The 16,468-nt window shown below is 37.8% G+C and overlaps 1 protein-coding gene across 1 annotated transcript in view; it reads right to left on the bottom strand.

Annotated features, from left to right (window-relative positions):
* Positions 1-6,826: 6,826 nt before the first annotated feature.
* LOC107750138 (nidogen-1-like) overlaps positions 6,827-16,468 on the bottom strand; it is a 38,875-nt gene continuing 29,233 nt past the window's right edge. Inside the window, exons 13-20 of the mRNA XM_016565405.1 lie at positions 15,422-15,640; positions 14,024-14,193; positions 11,932-12,058; positions 11,603-11,774; positions 10,340-10,497; positions 10,113-10,236; positions 7,965-8,077; positions 6,827-7,292 (exon numbers count right to left, since the gene is read on the bottom strand). Of these exons, the coding sequence (XP_016420891.1) occupies positions 7,162-7,292; positions 7,965-8,077; positions 10,113-10,236; positions 10,340-10,497; positions 11,603-11,774; positions 11,932-12,058; positions 14,024-14,193; positions 15,422-15,640 (1,214 nt within the window). The 3' untranslated portion in view covers positions 6,827-7,161. The remainder of the gene's footprint in view (positions 7,293-7,964; positions 8,078-10,112; positions 10,237-10,339; positions 10,498-11,602; positions 11,775-11,931; positions 12,059-14,023; positions 14,194-15,421; positions 15,641-16,468) is intronic.

The following is a 16,468-nucleotide window of genomic DNA, read 5'->3' as shown; positions in this document are numbered from 1 at the left end:
TACACAAATAAAAGTAGACCCTTTTACAGTTTCCAACAATTCCTTATTCTTATCTGTACGATCAAAAACAAGGTATTTTTAGTTCTTTTCATGGTCATCAAGAAAAAACGAGACAGACCGCACCGGTGCGGGCTTCGACCCCAGAGGGTTAAACAGTCTGTGTCACAGACACCTAAATGCCACCTCTAAAGCGCTTCTGTGAAGTGTACATTCGGCACAGAGACTCATCCTCGGATGTCTCATGTTTAAGTTCAGCATTCAGTAAGCAGAAAGTCTGTAGAAAAAAAACTTCACAGTTCAATCTCAAAACCTAGTTAAGCCTGGTTGACAGGCTTTTAACCATTTAATCTACTCCACCCAAACATCCAGACGGGCTTTGACAGGTCAATCTGGATGTGTTTTAGCTTCTTGGGCTAAACAATCCGACTAAAGCAAAGTGAACTTTCATGAACATCCACCAACCCGTCTATCAAAATGAATTACAAAAATCTGATCTTGGCCTAAATGCACTGATGGCAATCAAGAACTGTCAAATCTGATTATTTCGACACTTTGCTTGTGCATCTTATAATAAAATCAGGCATGAATTCAGTTAACTGTTAATCACACGCCAACCTAGCAAAGTACAGTGAGAATCAAACCAACAGTCAACATAATCTGAACTATTCTTGGCTGGCGCTCCACCACAGCTGCTCTCAGAAGACACGCATAAGACACATATGATTAAGAAGTGCTTAAGCTGGCTATCTCTGTGTAATTATCAAAGTATTTATATCTATGCATGTTCTGCAAATTGTTTCTTGCTGTGTGATTTTAAAAAGCTTAAATCATAGATGTAAATATAAACCTGACCATTGTAGTACCATTGTGTTTTGGACATGTACCATGGTTATACCACAGAATTCTTTTCAATTATCAGTGAACACCATGAAAATCCATGGTAATTAATTATTCAGTACCATGGTTTATATCAAAGTACCATGGTATTGGTATTACAAACTCATACAATCACTATACCATCGTACCATCACAATACTACTTTAAAAGGGAGTCCAGGGTGGTTGGTTGTAACTCAAGATTCAACTGGAAATGTTAAACCTACAGCTCAAGATCTAGTAAAAATCAGAACTAGTCAATTTGTTTGTCTACTAACCCAAAACAAAATAGTATATCTACAGATCTAGTGCATTAAATCTAGTAAATGTCTAGCAACCCAGAACACCCTAGTAAATCTACAGATCTAGATCTAGTAAACCAGAACTAGTTAATCTGTTTGTCTAATAACCCAGAACACCTGAGTGAATGTACAGATTTAGATATAGTAAATCAGAACTAATAAAGCTGTCTATATATAGTAACTCAGAACATTCTAGTAATTATACAGGTCAAGAGCTAGTAAATCAGAACTAGTCAATTTGTTTGTCTAGTCACCCAAAACAAAATAGTAAATCTACAGGTCTAGTAAATAAAATCTAGTATTTTTTTCTAGTAACACAGATCTCCCTAGTAAATCTACAGATCTAGGCCTACTAACTCAGAACTGGTAAATTAGTCTCTCTAGAAACCCAGAACATCCTAGTAAATCAACAGATCTAGAGTTAGTAAACCAGAACTAGTTGATCTAATAAATGATATGTAAATGATATGATCACTGATCATAACCTAGATGTGCTCTGTTTGACAGAAACCTGGCTAAAACCTGATGATTACATTATTTTAAACGAGTCTACCCTTGATGTTATTATGACTATACACAAATAAAAGTAGACCCTTTTACAGTTTCCAACAATTCCTTATTCTTATCTGTACGATCAAAAACAAGGTATTTTTAGTTCTTTTCATGGTCATCAAGAAAAAACGAGACAGACCGCACCGGTGCGGGCTTCGACCCCAGAGGGTTAAACAGTCTGTGTCACAGACACCTAAATGCCACCTCTAAAGCGCTTCTGTGAAGTGTACATTCGGCACAGAGACTCATCCTCGGATGTCTCATGTTTAAGTTCAGCATTCAGTAAGCAGAAAGTCTGTAGAAAAAAAACTTCACAGTTCAATCTCAAAACCTAGTTAAGCCTGGTTGACAGGCTTTTAACCATTTAATCTACTCCACCCAAACATCCAGACGGGCTTTGACAGGTCAATCTGGATGTGTTTTAGCTTCTTGGGCTAAACAATCCGACTAAAGCAAAGTGAACTTTCATGAACATCCACCAACCCGTCTATCAAAATGAATTACAAAAATCTGATCTTGGCCTAAATGCACTGATGGCAATCAAGAACTGTCAAATCTGATTATTTCGACACTTTGCTTGTGCATCTTATAATAAAATCAGGCATGAATTCAGTTAACTGTTAATCACACGCCAACCTAGCAAAGTACAGTGAGAATCAAACCAACAGTCAACATAATCTGAACTATTCTTGGCTGGCGCTCCACCACAGCTGCTCTCAGAAGACACGCATAAGACACATATGATTAAGAAGTGCTTAAGCTGGCTATCTCTGTGTAATTATCAAAGTATTTATATCTATGCATGTTCTGCAAATTGTTTCTTGCTGTGTGATTTTAAAAAGCTTAAATCATAGATGTAAATATAAACCTGACCATTGTAGTACCATTGTGTTTTGGACATGTACCATGGTTATACCACAGAATTCTTTTCAATTATCAGTGAACACCATGAAAATCCATGGTAATTAATTATTCAGTACCATGGTTTATATCAAAGTACCATGGTATTGGTATTACAAACTCATACAATCACTATACCATCGTACCATCACAATACTACTTTAAAAGGGAGTCCAGGGTGGTTGGTTGTAACTCAAGATTCAACTGGAAATGTTAAACCTACAGCTCAAGATCTAGTAAAAATCAGAACTAGTCAATTTGTTTGTCTACTAACCCAAAACAAAATAGTATATCTACAGATCTAGTGCATTAAATCTAGTAAATGTCTAGCAACCCAGAACACCCTAGTAAATCTACAGATCTAGATCTAGTAAACCAGAACTAGTTAATCTGTTTGTCTAATAACCCAGAACACCTGAGTGAATGTACAGATTTAGATATAGTAAATCAGAACTAATAAAGCTGTCTATATATAGTAACTCAGAACATTCTAGTAATTATACAGGTCAAGAGCTAGTAAATCAGAACTAGTCAATTTGTTTGTCTAGTCACCCAAAAAAATCTACAGAATCTACAGGTCTAGTAAATAAAATCTAGTATTTTTTTCTAGTAACACAGATCTCCCTAGAGATCTAGGCGATCTAGGCCTACTAACTCAGAACTGGTAAATTAGTCTAAAGCGCTTTTTGTAAATGATATGATCACAGATCATAAGTTAGATTAGTTCTGTTTGAAACCTGGCTAAAACCAGATGATTAAATTTTTTTAAATGAGTCTACACCCCAAGATTATGGTTATAAACAATGAGCCATGTCCAAAAAGTAAAGGGGGAGGTGTTGCTACAATTTATAACAATATTTTCAGTATTTCTCAAGAGGGCGGGCTTCAAGTATAACTCGTTTGAAGTTATGGTGCTTCATATAACATTATCCAGAGGAACAAGTGTTAATGATAAATCCCCTGTGATGTATGTACTGGCTACTGTATACAGGCCACCAGGGCACCATACAGACTTTATTAAAGAATTTGCTGATTTTATATCCGAGTTAGTGCTGGCTGCAGATAAAGTTTTAATTGTTGGTGATTTTAATATCCATATTGATAATGAAAAAGATGCACTGGGATCAGCATTCATAGACATTCTGAACTCTAATGGGGTTACACAACTGTATAACACAATTCTGTGTCATTTCTGAATGGATCGAGCGATTTGTGCTGTTTATCTCTTATCAATCGTGGCGGAAGCGCAGCGCTGTGCAGGAGACTGATCCCGCTCTGCTTTAACGCGCGGCTGGCGGATAATTACTTACTTACCTAACCCTAACCCTATATTACTTTTGCGTTATGCTTGAAAAAAGTAATCTGATTACGTAACTCGCATTACTTGTAATGAGTTACCCCCAACACTGTATATATATATATACACATTTATTAACACCGCGCCACCGGCGGTAGTTGGTTCATTACCACCGCTGTGGTAAAAAACTGCCACCGTCACAGCCATAATCTACGCTAATATTAGTCTGTTTCTTTCTTATTCCGAGGTCACCTTAGCCACCAGATCCAGTCTGTATCCAGATCAGATGGTCACTGCAGTCACCCGGATCCAGTCCGTATCCAGCCCAGATGGTGGATCAGCACCTAGAGAGGGAACTGCCTTTAATTGAAAATTGAGTGTTTACTATTATCATTTTGCATTATTGACACAATATTTTCCTAATTAATGCTGTACAGTTGCTTTGACACAATCTGTATTGTTAAAAGCGCTATATAAATAAAGGTGACTTGACTTGACTTGTTTGTCTAGAAACCCTGAACACCCTAGTAAGTCTACAGATGTAGACCTAGTAAATCGAAATGATTTAATCTGTTTGTCTAGTAGTAACCTTTAACAATCTAGTAAATCTACAGATTTAGATCTAGTAAATCAGAACTAATAAAGCTGTCTATATCTAGTAAATCTACATATCTAAATCTATTAAACCAGAGCTAGTTGATCTGTTTTTCCAGTAGCCCAGAACACCCTAGTAAATCTACAAATGTAAATCTAACGTAACTATTCTGAAACGGTAAATCTGTTTGTCTAGTAACAGAGGACGCCCAAGTAAATATACAGATCTATATCTAGTAATATCAGAACTAATTAATCTGTTTGTCTAGTAACTAAACCAGAACACCTTTGCAAACACACAGCTTTCAAACTTAAGGTTTTTTCCCAACTTCCAAGCAAATCTTTGACAAGCACACATACAAAGTTTGCTCATCGTCTAAGGTAGTAACTAAGTTAGCTCTCACGGCTCACCTGCAGATCTGCGCCCTGCGCGCGGCAGTCCATGTAGTTCTCCCAGGCCTGGGACAGATCAGCCAGGTGTGAGCTGGCCATGTCCAGCTGACCGCCACCGGCTCCGGTTCATCCACAGCAGCGACCGAAGCTCTAAAATCCAGCTGTGAAATCCGAGCTGCGTGAGCGGGAACGGCACATCATTTCATTAGGTGTCCATCCGGATTAACGTTAGGAGATGTGAAGTCCGTTAAAACCGTTACTGCCCTCAGAGACGAAATAGAACTTTTGAATTCACGGCTGGCGCGAATTGGGCGCTGCACTGGATCTGTTCGCATTCAAGTCCGTTTATACCAGTCTGGCTGACAGTTGCTGTCAAGTTACAGTTGCAAAAGCAGACAAATGTAGCATTAATATTAGTGCACCGCTTAGCGTTGAATACAAGTTTGGGCTTATATTAGCTTCGGCGTCAACATTAGCGTGAATGAACCAGTCGAAATGCAATAACTACAAAAATTGGTTCGTATTTGCAGACAGAGACTGGATCTGGATCATTTCACGCAGCGGTAGACGCAGAATCTCCTGCAGCACAGCTTAGGCTAACACTCATTGATTTAGTTATGTCAACTATGAGGTAGAACGAATGCCAACCAGGCATGTTTAATCATCATATCAATATTATACATCTGAACGCAAGTTCTGAGGTCTAAAAATAATTACATTTTACGTACCTCGTCTCCGGTCTTCCTTCTAACATGTACACAAGCAATTTAGAAGAAAAAATGACATGCAAAACAGTACAGGAAATAACGCCCACAAAACAGAATCCTAAGCGGCTATTGGTTGAAAAGACTGTCATTCAAATCAGTGGCCTATGAGGATGCTTCTTCTCGCCAGTCATTCGGATGACGCCAATCGTGTCCCCCCCTGTAAGGGCGGGGCTTAGGCGCTTACGTTCTTGTTCCCGCTGTGGGCGGGGCTGACGTGATGACGCCACTGCGCAGCGGCTGCGGAGAGCTCCAGTCACGATAATGTTCGCTAGTCACGGAGCTTCTGTTTTTGTGTTTTGTTTTAGACTCACGCGACACACAATCCTCTTTAATGTGGGAATAAGAGAATGTGTGTGGGACTGTTTTTAAAGCCCACGGCAGGAAATTATTCAGACGGATAATTTATACAAATACAAATATTAATATACTAGATACATACATACATACATACACAAGTAACACATTGAATAAAATAATAAATAAGACTAAAATAATACTTTATAAACAGTATCAGTATAAACTGTATTTACTGCACACCTCTATTTATAATATTTTGTTGCACATGCAAGTCATAATCCTATTTTCTTCTGTAATATTTCTTGTCCAGTTGTTGTATTTATTATTATATATTTTTTCATTGCCTAAAATACATTTTTTTCATTGCCCCTTTTTTATTTTAGCTATTATTTAAATTTACCTCATACTATAAAACACACATTAACCATCTATAACATAAATGTATAATATTATGAAATGTATTTGTATAAGATAAGATAAAATCATTTTTTCAAGGTATATGCACAATCAGCTTGTAACACTCCAAAGAGAAAGGAAAACTTGAAATCGCATCATATGACCCCTTTAATAACACAACTGGAAAATGTTAAAAATTACAATACGGACATACAAACGTTCATAACATAAATTAAAGAATGGTATGATTTAATTAATGACCTACAAGGTGAAATAAATACAGTAAGAAAGAATAACTAGACAATTTAATGGTTTGTGCAGGGAGTTTTCACCTGATTTTTAGGCTGCTGCTGTCCTCTGGTGGTTACTATTTTCTGTGCACAAGGACTTTTTAGTTTTTCGTTTTAATTAAAAAAGGAGCACCGTAACAATATAAAAATGACAAGGCTAAATAAACTAAATATGATTTTATTGAAAAGATGTATGTGTAAACATTGATTTATGTCAGGCTATTTCACAATTGTATAATTTCTTTATCTTTTAAAAGAGATACTCTCAGTATCAGGGTAACACTGTTAGTTTTGCTGAAAATAGTCACGAAACTAAATTCACAATGACCTCATTAGCATTAACTGCTCTTTAAAGCACCATGATCATATTTAAGGCACGGATGCATTTAAAAATCTTTAATACTGAGTTGGCTTTATTGCATCTTTCAGACAAGAAGCATTCAGATGGAACTGCCATGTCATTCATCACCGGAGGTCTGCTCACGTCTCTTTGAATCTTCAGTTCCAGCCTTCTCGCTCCACACAGCCCAGTCCCGCAGCGTTATCCGGACACCTGCATGAGCGCCCAGCAGCTGTCGCCAGACATAAGTGAGTACAGCCGCCATTATTGCTCGAGCAGTAGTTCTGACCTGATGGGGAACAGTCAGTGAGTATCTCACATTAGCTGCAGTCATGGTACAAACATGTTGTTTTAGCAACTTGAGCCAGTTATTGACACGGTTAGAAGCACTGAGCATTAAAAACTGACATAATTTATGAAGAATTTACAGTGGTGGCCAAAATTGTTAGAACACCCGACAGATTTTTGCCTCCAAAACATGATTTCATTTCATAATGTTCATGCAGATGGTTGCTCTGAGCACAACGAATATCAAGATGAGTCATACTGTTTTATATTTGGTATGTCCACCTTTTGCAGCAATTACAGCAGCACATCTCTCTGACATAGTGTCAATATATTTCCTGAGAACTTCAACACTAATGTTATCCCATGTCTTCTGCAACTCAAGCCACAGGCTTTCTTTTGAATGTACAATAGATCTGTCCAGTTTATTTTCCAACTCGCCCCAAATTTGCTCGATGGGGTTGATCTCTGGACTTTGAGGGGGCCAGTGCATCATTTTCAATGTTCCAGCAGATTCTTTCCGTCGCAGGTTGTTCCGGCACTAGTTCATTTTAAGGGTATTGTAATGGCCAATTCAACAAAAACAACTGAAACCTCTTAAATATGGCAAGTGTTCTAACAATTTTGGCCACCAGTGTAAGAATAAGAAGTGAATTATATGAGAGAGAAATCCTACCGGACGGGCAGTGGGCATGTGCCGTGGTGATCCCGTACAGACGTGTTCGTTTCTGGGGCTGGAACTCATCCACCTCTCGCCTAGCATATCGATCAGCTACGACTACAGCACCCCTATCAACACAAACACACAAGCCGTCAGGAAAACACTGGGTATCTACCTTTATGATACATATATATGCATGAATAATTAATTGGATTTTTAAATGTTTTGAAATGTCTTCTGCTCATCCACATCTGCATCTATTACAAAATACAGTAAAAACTGTGAAATATTTTTACTATTTAAAATAGCTGTTTTCTATATTGTAAAATATTATTTATTTCTGTGATCAAAGCTGTATTTTCATCATCATTACTCCAGTCTTCAGTGTCACATGATCTTCAGAAATCATTCTAATATGCTGATTTGCTGCTCAAGAAACATTTCTGATTATTATCAATGTTGAAAACAGTTGTGCTGCCCAATATTTTTGTGGAAACCGTGATACATCTTATTTTTCAGGATTCTTTGATGAATAGAAAGTTCAAAAGAACAGTATTTATTTGAAACAGAAATTTTTTTAATATTATATTTCTATTATAAATGTATTTACTGTCACTTTTGATCAAAAGTATGAATTATATTATCATTATTAATTAATAATAGCGTATTGGAATGATCTCTGAAGGATCTTGTGACACTGACTGAAGACTGGAGTAATGATGCTGAAAATTCAGTTTTGATCAAAGGAATAAATTACATTGTACAATATATTCACATAAAAAAAGTTATTTTGAAATTTTCATGAAAATGAAGCATATTTTCCTCCCAAATTCCCCCTACTGTAATGCATCCTGTCCTTTTACATGTCAGTTGTTTGTGTACTGTTTATTATTATAAATTGCTATAATAAGCTCCATTGTGACTCTCCACTAACAGAGAGCAAAAGGCTGTAGGAAGATCAGAGAGAGACACAGACGGCCCGTGAAATCACACACAGCTGCCACAAGCCTTGAAACAGGCCTCTTGACCCGACCTCTGCATAGCAAACACATTCAGGGTTAAAGCGCCAAATCAGTGCATGCTGCTGCTGAGGGAACCGGCGCTAGCACACAGACACATCAAGGCCTCAGAAGAACAGAGAGCTGTTGAGCTCACAGGTTTAGACTGAACCTTGACCTTGCTTTCCCATCCTAAACCACAACCGAACAACACGAGCAAGACCAGGTGAAATCAGCGGAGTTAAACTGCATTTTCTGAATTTCTGTTATAAAACACTACCATTCAAAAATCTGCAGTCAGTATGATTTTTTTAAAGAAATTAATACTTTTATTCAGTAAGAATGCATTAAGTTGATCAAAAGTGACTTATAAAAGATTTCTATTTTGATTTATAATAATCAGAAATGTTTCTTGAGCAGCAAATCAGCATATTAGAATGATTTCTGAAGATCATGTGACGCTAAAGACTGGAGTAATGATGCTGAAAATTCAGCTGCGCATCACAGAAATAAATTACAGTTTAACAGATATTCATATAGAAAATACTTCTTTTAAATTGTAATAATATTTCCAATTTTTTTACTGGATTTTTGATCAAATAAATGCAGCCTTGGTGAGCAGAAGAGACTTCTTTCAAAACATTTGAAGGGCCTGTCACACAATAAAAGCGTGATGTTGTTTAAAGGGGTCCTATTATGCTCTTTTACAAAGTCTTGATTTTGTTTTGGGGGTGTACTAGAACAGGCTCTCATACGAAGTTGTTCGAAAAACTGTGTGTGCTGTGATTGGTTAGCTGGGCCGGTGTGTGCTGTGATTGGTTAGCTGGGCCAGTGTGTGCTGTGATTGGTTAGCTGGGCCAGTGTGTGCTGTGATTGGTTAGCTGGGCCGGTGTGTGTTGTGATTGGTTAGCTGGGCCGGTGTGTGTTGTGATTGGTTAGCGAAGTTGTTCGAAAAACTGTGTGTGCTGTGATTGGTTAGCTGGGCCGGTGTGTGCTTTGATTGGTTAGCTGGGCCAGTGTGTGCTTTGATTGGTTAGCCGGGCCGGTGTGTGTTGTGATTGGTTACCTGGGTCAGTGTGTGCTTTGATTGGTTAGCTGGGCTACAGACTAACTAAAGTTGAAAAAGTGAAAAAGCATAATAGGAACCCTTTAAGTGAAAGCTCACCTCATCCAGTCCGTGTAGTAGAGGTTCTTTCCATCAGTAGTCAGTCCGAAGGGATACTGAATTCCCTCCATAAGCTGCCTCCGACTGCCCTGCTGCGGATTCATGCACTCTACTTTATGTGTACCTGCATCACAAACACCAAACATCATCATTAACACAAACGAGACACTCAAACAGCTGTGACTTTACTGCACTAGTAAATGTTTCTCAGTGAACTGGAGGCGTACCAGCATCCGCCCAGCACAGCAGAGACGTCTGGGCGTCATAAGTTAAACCGTTGGGGAGGCCCAAATCATCCTTGGCCAGGACCCTGCGATTTGTGCCGTCCATGTAAGCCATCTCGATTTTGGGGGCGTCCCTGTTCCAGTCGGCCCAGTAAATGTAGCTGAGGAAGAAAAGCCTTTGCAATAACTATTTCACTGCAGAAAAAATGGCACTTTGGAAATCACTCAATTTCATAATGCTAAGAATGAGTGTAAACATGATTTTATGTAGGATTAGAAACAAAGCTATAATCATGGTCTAAAACTCATGCAGGTGAAATGAGAAAAAGCAACCACCATAAATATCAGCCATGAAACTGTATTTTGCATAATTTTTAATATAACGTTAAGCTGCTAAATTTAGGGTGCCTCTACACAGCCAAATTAAAGGGTTAGTTCACCGAAAAATTTAAATTAGTCCATGTTTTACTCACCCTCAAGGCATCCTAGGTGTATATGACTTTCTTCTTTCAGACGAATCCAATCGGAGTTATATTAAAAAATGTCCTGGCTCTTCCAAGCTTTATAATGGCAGTGGGTGGGTGTTTTCGTTCAACAGTCCAAAAGACGTCAAATAAAGAGCATCCATAATTAATAAAACGTGCCTCACACGGCTCCGGGGGGGTGAATAAAGGCCTCATGTAACGAATCAATGCGTTTTTGGAAGATATATCCATATTTAAAACGTTAAAAACTGTTTTCTCTAACTTCCGCTAAATGTCTTAAGCGGAAGCCGTTCCAGAAAGCGCATGAAAAAACACCCGCCCACTACCATTATACAGCTTGAAAGAGATAGGACATTTTTTAATATAACTCTGATTGGATTCATCTGAAAGAAAAAAGTCATATACACCAAAGATGCATTGAGGGTGAGTAAATCATGGGCTAATTTTCATTTTTGGGTGAACTAACCCTTTAAGGCTGCTCAGTGCCTGCTCAAAATTCAGTGTAAAGACATAATGCCACTTTAAAGCCAGATTAGATTATGCCTGCTCTGCCACCTCTAAAGACACCTAAATGTCACTTAAGAAGCACTTCTTTGCTGTGTAAATTTGGCATGTGTAAAGAAACATTTATTATTATATTGGTCAGATTATCACACTTAATTGTTATCAGTCTTATTGATTTAACCAAGTATTGCGTTGCATTTCTATCCAACTATATCTTTACTTGCCAAAATCACTGTTGTTAATTTTAGACGCTGGTTGTTTCTAGTTAGTCACGCACCCATTGGTGGGATCAGTTAGGATGGCTCTCGGGTTAACCAGGTCTGTGTTAATCAAGACATGGCGCTGGGATCCGTCTAATGAGGAAACTTCAATTCTGTCCTTCATGGAGTCTGTCCAGAACACGTTTCTGCCCAGATGGTCGACAGCGATGCCTTCAGGACTGCTGAGATCTGACACAGAAATCAGTTTGAAAATCAGTGTCAGACAACTTCTTAAGATCCTTTAAAATCAAAACTGATCTTTTGTGATCCACAGAAGACGGTGAATAGGTTTGGAACAATGCAATGAGTCATTTTTGGGTGAACTATAGGTTAAAATTGGCACTACCTGATTTAATGATGTGGACGGGTTCTCCTCCTTGTAGACTAGCTTTGCTAATGGCAGGTGTGCTGATGTCTGTCCAATACACCATCTTCTCCACGCAGTCAAAAGCAATTCCAATCACCACTTTCTCCTGCAAAAACAATAAAAAAGACATGCATGGAACGACTCTAAAGCTGCCTTCAGGCATTCATATATCTGTCTGGCTGTGAACGGCTGTCTAGACAAAATGAGAAACCGCACATCCAGAATCTGAGTCAGATGAGTCTTGGGCAAGCTTTGTTACCAACACATTTTTCCTTGCTTAATAAGCTTCACTGATGTTAGTCATTATAGTAAATGTTAGCATGTGAGCAGTAAATAAGAGCAGATGGGATGTAGATTTATTCAGACTTAGGATTTCCCACAGTACTGCACAAAATAGGACCTAAAAAGTCAATTTCGGGGGTCAGTGGATGAAATTATAAACCCTGTGCATATGCTGCACGTGTAGCTTAACACAATCAATTGGCAATATAATCAGAAATAGCGAGAAACCATAATAAATTTGGGGTCAGTAAGAGTGCTTGGACTCAGCAAGGATGCATTAAATTGATCAAAAGTGACAGTAAAGACAATTATAATGTTACAAGAGATTTATATTTCAAATAAATGCTGCTCTTTTTAAAATTCTATTCATTAAAGAATCCTGAAAATAAAAATGTATCACAGTTCCCACAAAAATATGAACAACCAGCACAACCAGTGGTCGAATTGTAAAAATAAGGGTAATGGTGGGGATTTTTGTTGATAACGATAATTAATATTTTGCCGAGTGTGTTTCTGTGCTGGTTTAGGCTTGGATAAATAAATATGACACTAAATTTATATATATATATATATAATATATATATTCTGTGTGTGTATTAGTTATTATGCTACCTGACAAAAATATGAACAACCAGCACAACCAGTGGTCGAATTGTAAAAAAATTTCAAGGGTAATGGTGGGGATTTTTGTTGATAACGATAATTAATATTTTGCCGAGTGTGTTTTTGTGCTGGTTTAGGCTTGGATAAATAAATATGACACTAAATTCGCCAGTAGGTGGCGGCAAGTGTCTGTTTTAATGAATGATTCATTGAACCCTTCAGTCAAACGATTCTTTCAAAATGGCTAATTCAATTAGTATCAAAGCAAGTTGACTGTCTTTATGAATGTCTCATTACATAATTGGCTCATTCGATTCGTTCAAAAACAAATTAATTCAGGAAAAATACACCACAGTGTTGCTCTGTGACGCACAACAGCTCTGCTCCGGCTTTGTTTGGAACTATTTCATTTGCAAAACAGAAAAAAAAGACCAAACGTGTCTAAAATGTAATGTAAGGATCATGTGACATTGAAGACTGGAGTAATGATGCTGAAAACTCAGCTTTGATCACAGCAACAAGTTACATTTTACAATATATACACATAGAAATCAGTTACTTTAAACTAATAATATTTCACAAAATGTACTGCATTTTTTATCAAATAAATGCAGCTTTGGTGACTTCTTTCAAAAACGTAAAAAAAATCTTGAATACAGTTTTATACTTAAGAAACAGTTTAGTCAAGGGCGCCTGCAGAAAACATGCGTGTTAACATAATTTTCCTTTGTAAATATTCTGCTCTGTTTCTCCTGGAATCCCTCCTCACATTCTAAAGTTAAGGAGGTTATGTAATCAGCAGAGGCAGCATATGGCTCTGAAAAACAATTTCTCTCACACTAATATTTCCAAGAAAAACAAAGTTAAGCAATTCTAAAATTCCCCAGCGAGCCCCCAGCAGTTCTCTGGCTCGGTGTTATCAACAGTTGAACTGAGAGAGACGAACTACGAGCAGAACACAAACCACAGTGACACGTTCGCTCTGCAGTTACTAACATCACTAAACAGCCTCTCCATTAATGCATTCCAGAGCTTCAAAACATCAGAGCAAAGACTTCTGGATGAATCTACAGACTGTACAGAGCATAAAGCAATTTTGTGAATGATTTGGCCTAAAACACTTCATGACAATTCATAACCAACACAAGTATGTGTTGCACTCTCGGGCGTTAGTAAAAGGCTTTACCGGGAGGTGCAGTGCAGTCTTGGCTTCGTTCTTCTTCAGGTTGTGACCTTCCAGAGGAATATACTCAATCTTCCCGCTCTGGGCGAAGAGGATATGGCTGCCAGGAGGCAAAGGACTGACGTTAGGATCGGGTGTTGGTCCAATCGGGTGAGGGACATCATGACCAGGACCTGAGGAACAGAAGATGCATGAATATTAATAAATTCATTTATAATAAATTCATATAACTATGACAATTCACCACCTATGTCAGGGTTCCGAATTCTGCCAACAACACCAAGCCAAGGGCCACTGACCTATATGTATGTGTATATATATATATATATAGCGCCGCATCCAGTGTAGACAGCATCACTGATTATAATGGGTTCTATTGTATTTTGTTGCATCACGTCCGGTGTTGACACGATGTAAGTTAATGTCGCTGCGTTTGAATTTTCATGCCACATTATTTGAAATTAGCGCGGGCCAAACATTTTTCTCTTGCGGACTTATTGAGGAACCCTGACCTATGTGTACAGTAAATGGTCAATGTGGCAATAAAAATGTATTAGTACAAAAATTGGCATTGATGTCATATGTTGTTATGTAAGTTTAGCTTCATCAGCTGCAGCAGTGGCTTTGTTCCAAAAACCTAATGAGCTGCCTATGTAGGTACTGTATTTTAGGACAGTGTTTGTCAACCAACAGGCCTCAGGAGTCTTTCAAGGGCCTACAGGATAGCTTAAAACTATTTAAAATGTGACTAAACAAGTTTTGAAATAAACTAAAACAGTGTTTAGATGTTGGCTATTTGTCAGCACAACTGTTTTCAACATTGATAATAAACAGAAATGTTTCTTGCGCAGCAAATCAGCATATTAGAATGATTTCTGAAGATCATGTGACACTGAAGACTGGAGTCATGATGCTGAAAATTCAGCTTTGATCACAGCCGGGAATAAATTGCAGTTTACAATATATTCACATAAAAATAATCTATTTTAAATAGAAATAATGTCTTACAATATTACCCTTTTTACTGTATTTCTAAAATTAATGCAGGCTTGGTGAGCAAAAGAGACTTTTTTCAAAAATATAGAAAAAATCTCTCTGACTCCAAACTTTTGAATGGCCTTGGAGTCAATAAGGTTGCGAACCTCTGTTTTATGCCATCCTGCTCCTGACTCTAAAGTAGGCAAAATACATGCGTCCTTCCAGAATGCATTGCAACAAGTAATATGTGTCTTATGTACTTTTACGCTTACAAGAATATTGCAACAAGATTTCAAAATTAGTCACTGATGATTGTCGTTTCAGTTAGTCTGCTGACTTATAAGACAGTTCTCTCTGTAGACAGCAAAGCAGCTCTTGGTTTTGGAACAGAGTCTTTATGAGTAAAGCATGCGTAGGACTCACACTCAGGAAAGCGCCCGGGTCCCGTTCGCGTCCCAGAGATCTCCAGTCCATCGCGGTTCACACACCAGCACTGCCCTGCGCTGGCATGACACTGCATAGGGTCGTACTCGCCCTGGGAGTCGCAGGTCGGCACATAATGACCGGGCACAGGACGGGGGCCGCGGGGCCCAGCGCCCAGAACGCTATCTCTATGCAGCTGGCAGCGCGTCTTCTCATATTCTGCACGGATACAAATACACACACAGTTAACCCTATAAACCTTACCTACTGTATCATATTTGACATGCAAAGCCTCTAAATGATCAACATGATCAAACCTTGCTGTTAAATTTGTTTCACACTCAATCTACTCCATGCCTTCTGTCGTCTGATTGATAGTTTAGACTTTTTATCAAGTTAAAGCTCTTTTAGTGTAATTGTACAAAAGTCCACCTTCAGCTTGTGCTTCACGCATCTTTTTGCTGTCAAATCTTGACTGATTTTTAGTAGGGATGCATAAAATCATGAGTATGTTTTGATTTAAAGGTCAGAAGCTATAGCTTACATGGGAAAAAAAATCACAAACATGGCACTTAAATTCAATCATTTTATATATACTGATTTATTCATTAATGTGTAATATGTTATATTTTTTAAACAAATTATGAGCTCTAAAAGATTTTCAGAATTTTTACAACTCTTTTGCTTTAGACCTTTTACAAATGTTATCATAAAATAAAATGCTAAGGTTACCACTGCATCTTTCTGAAAAAAAATGCAGTGATTAATATATAGTTTATTTATAGTTATTTTCAAATCTTCAATGTACTGTCATTATAAAATAACTTTATTATTGTTTATTTAATTCTAACAAATAAGTTCCTGTAAAAAACTAACCAAAATTAATAATAATTATATATCGGTATCGGTATCGGCATCGGCTATCAGCCAAAATGAGTTGAAAATTAGATGATAGATAGATAGATAGATAGATAGATAGTAGGGATGCACAATATTATCAGACTGATATCGGAATCGGCCGATAATGGCTTTAAATATAAATATCCA

This window comes from Sinocyclocheilus rhinocerous, unplaced genomic scaffold (genome assembly GCF_001515625.1).
Source record: "Sinocyclocheilus rhinocerous isolate Xijiao unplaced genomic scaffold, SAMN03320098_v1.1 scaffold1822, whole genome shotgun sequence".
In the NCBI taxonomy this organism is placed as follows: Eukaryota; Metazoa; Chordata; class Actinopteri; order Cypriniformes; family Cyprinidae; genus Sinocyclocheilus; species Sinocyclocheilus rhinocerous.
Note: the sequence above shows the minus strand (reverse complement) of the source record. Positions and strands in the feature narration are given on the sequence as shown.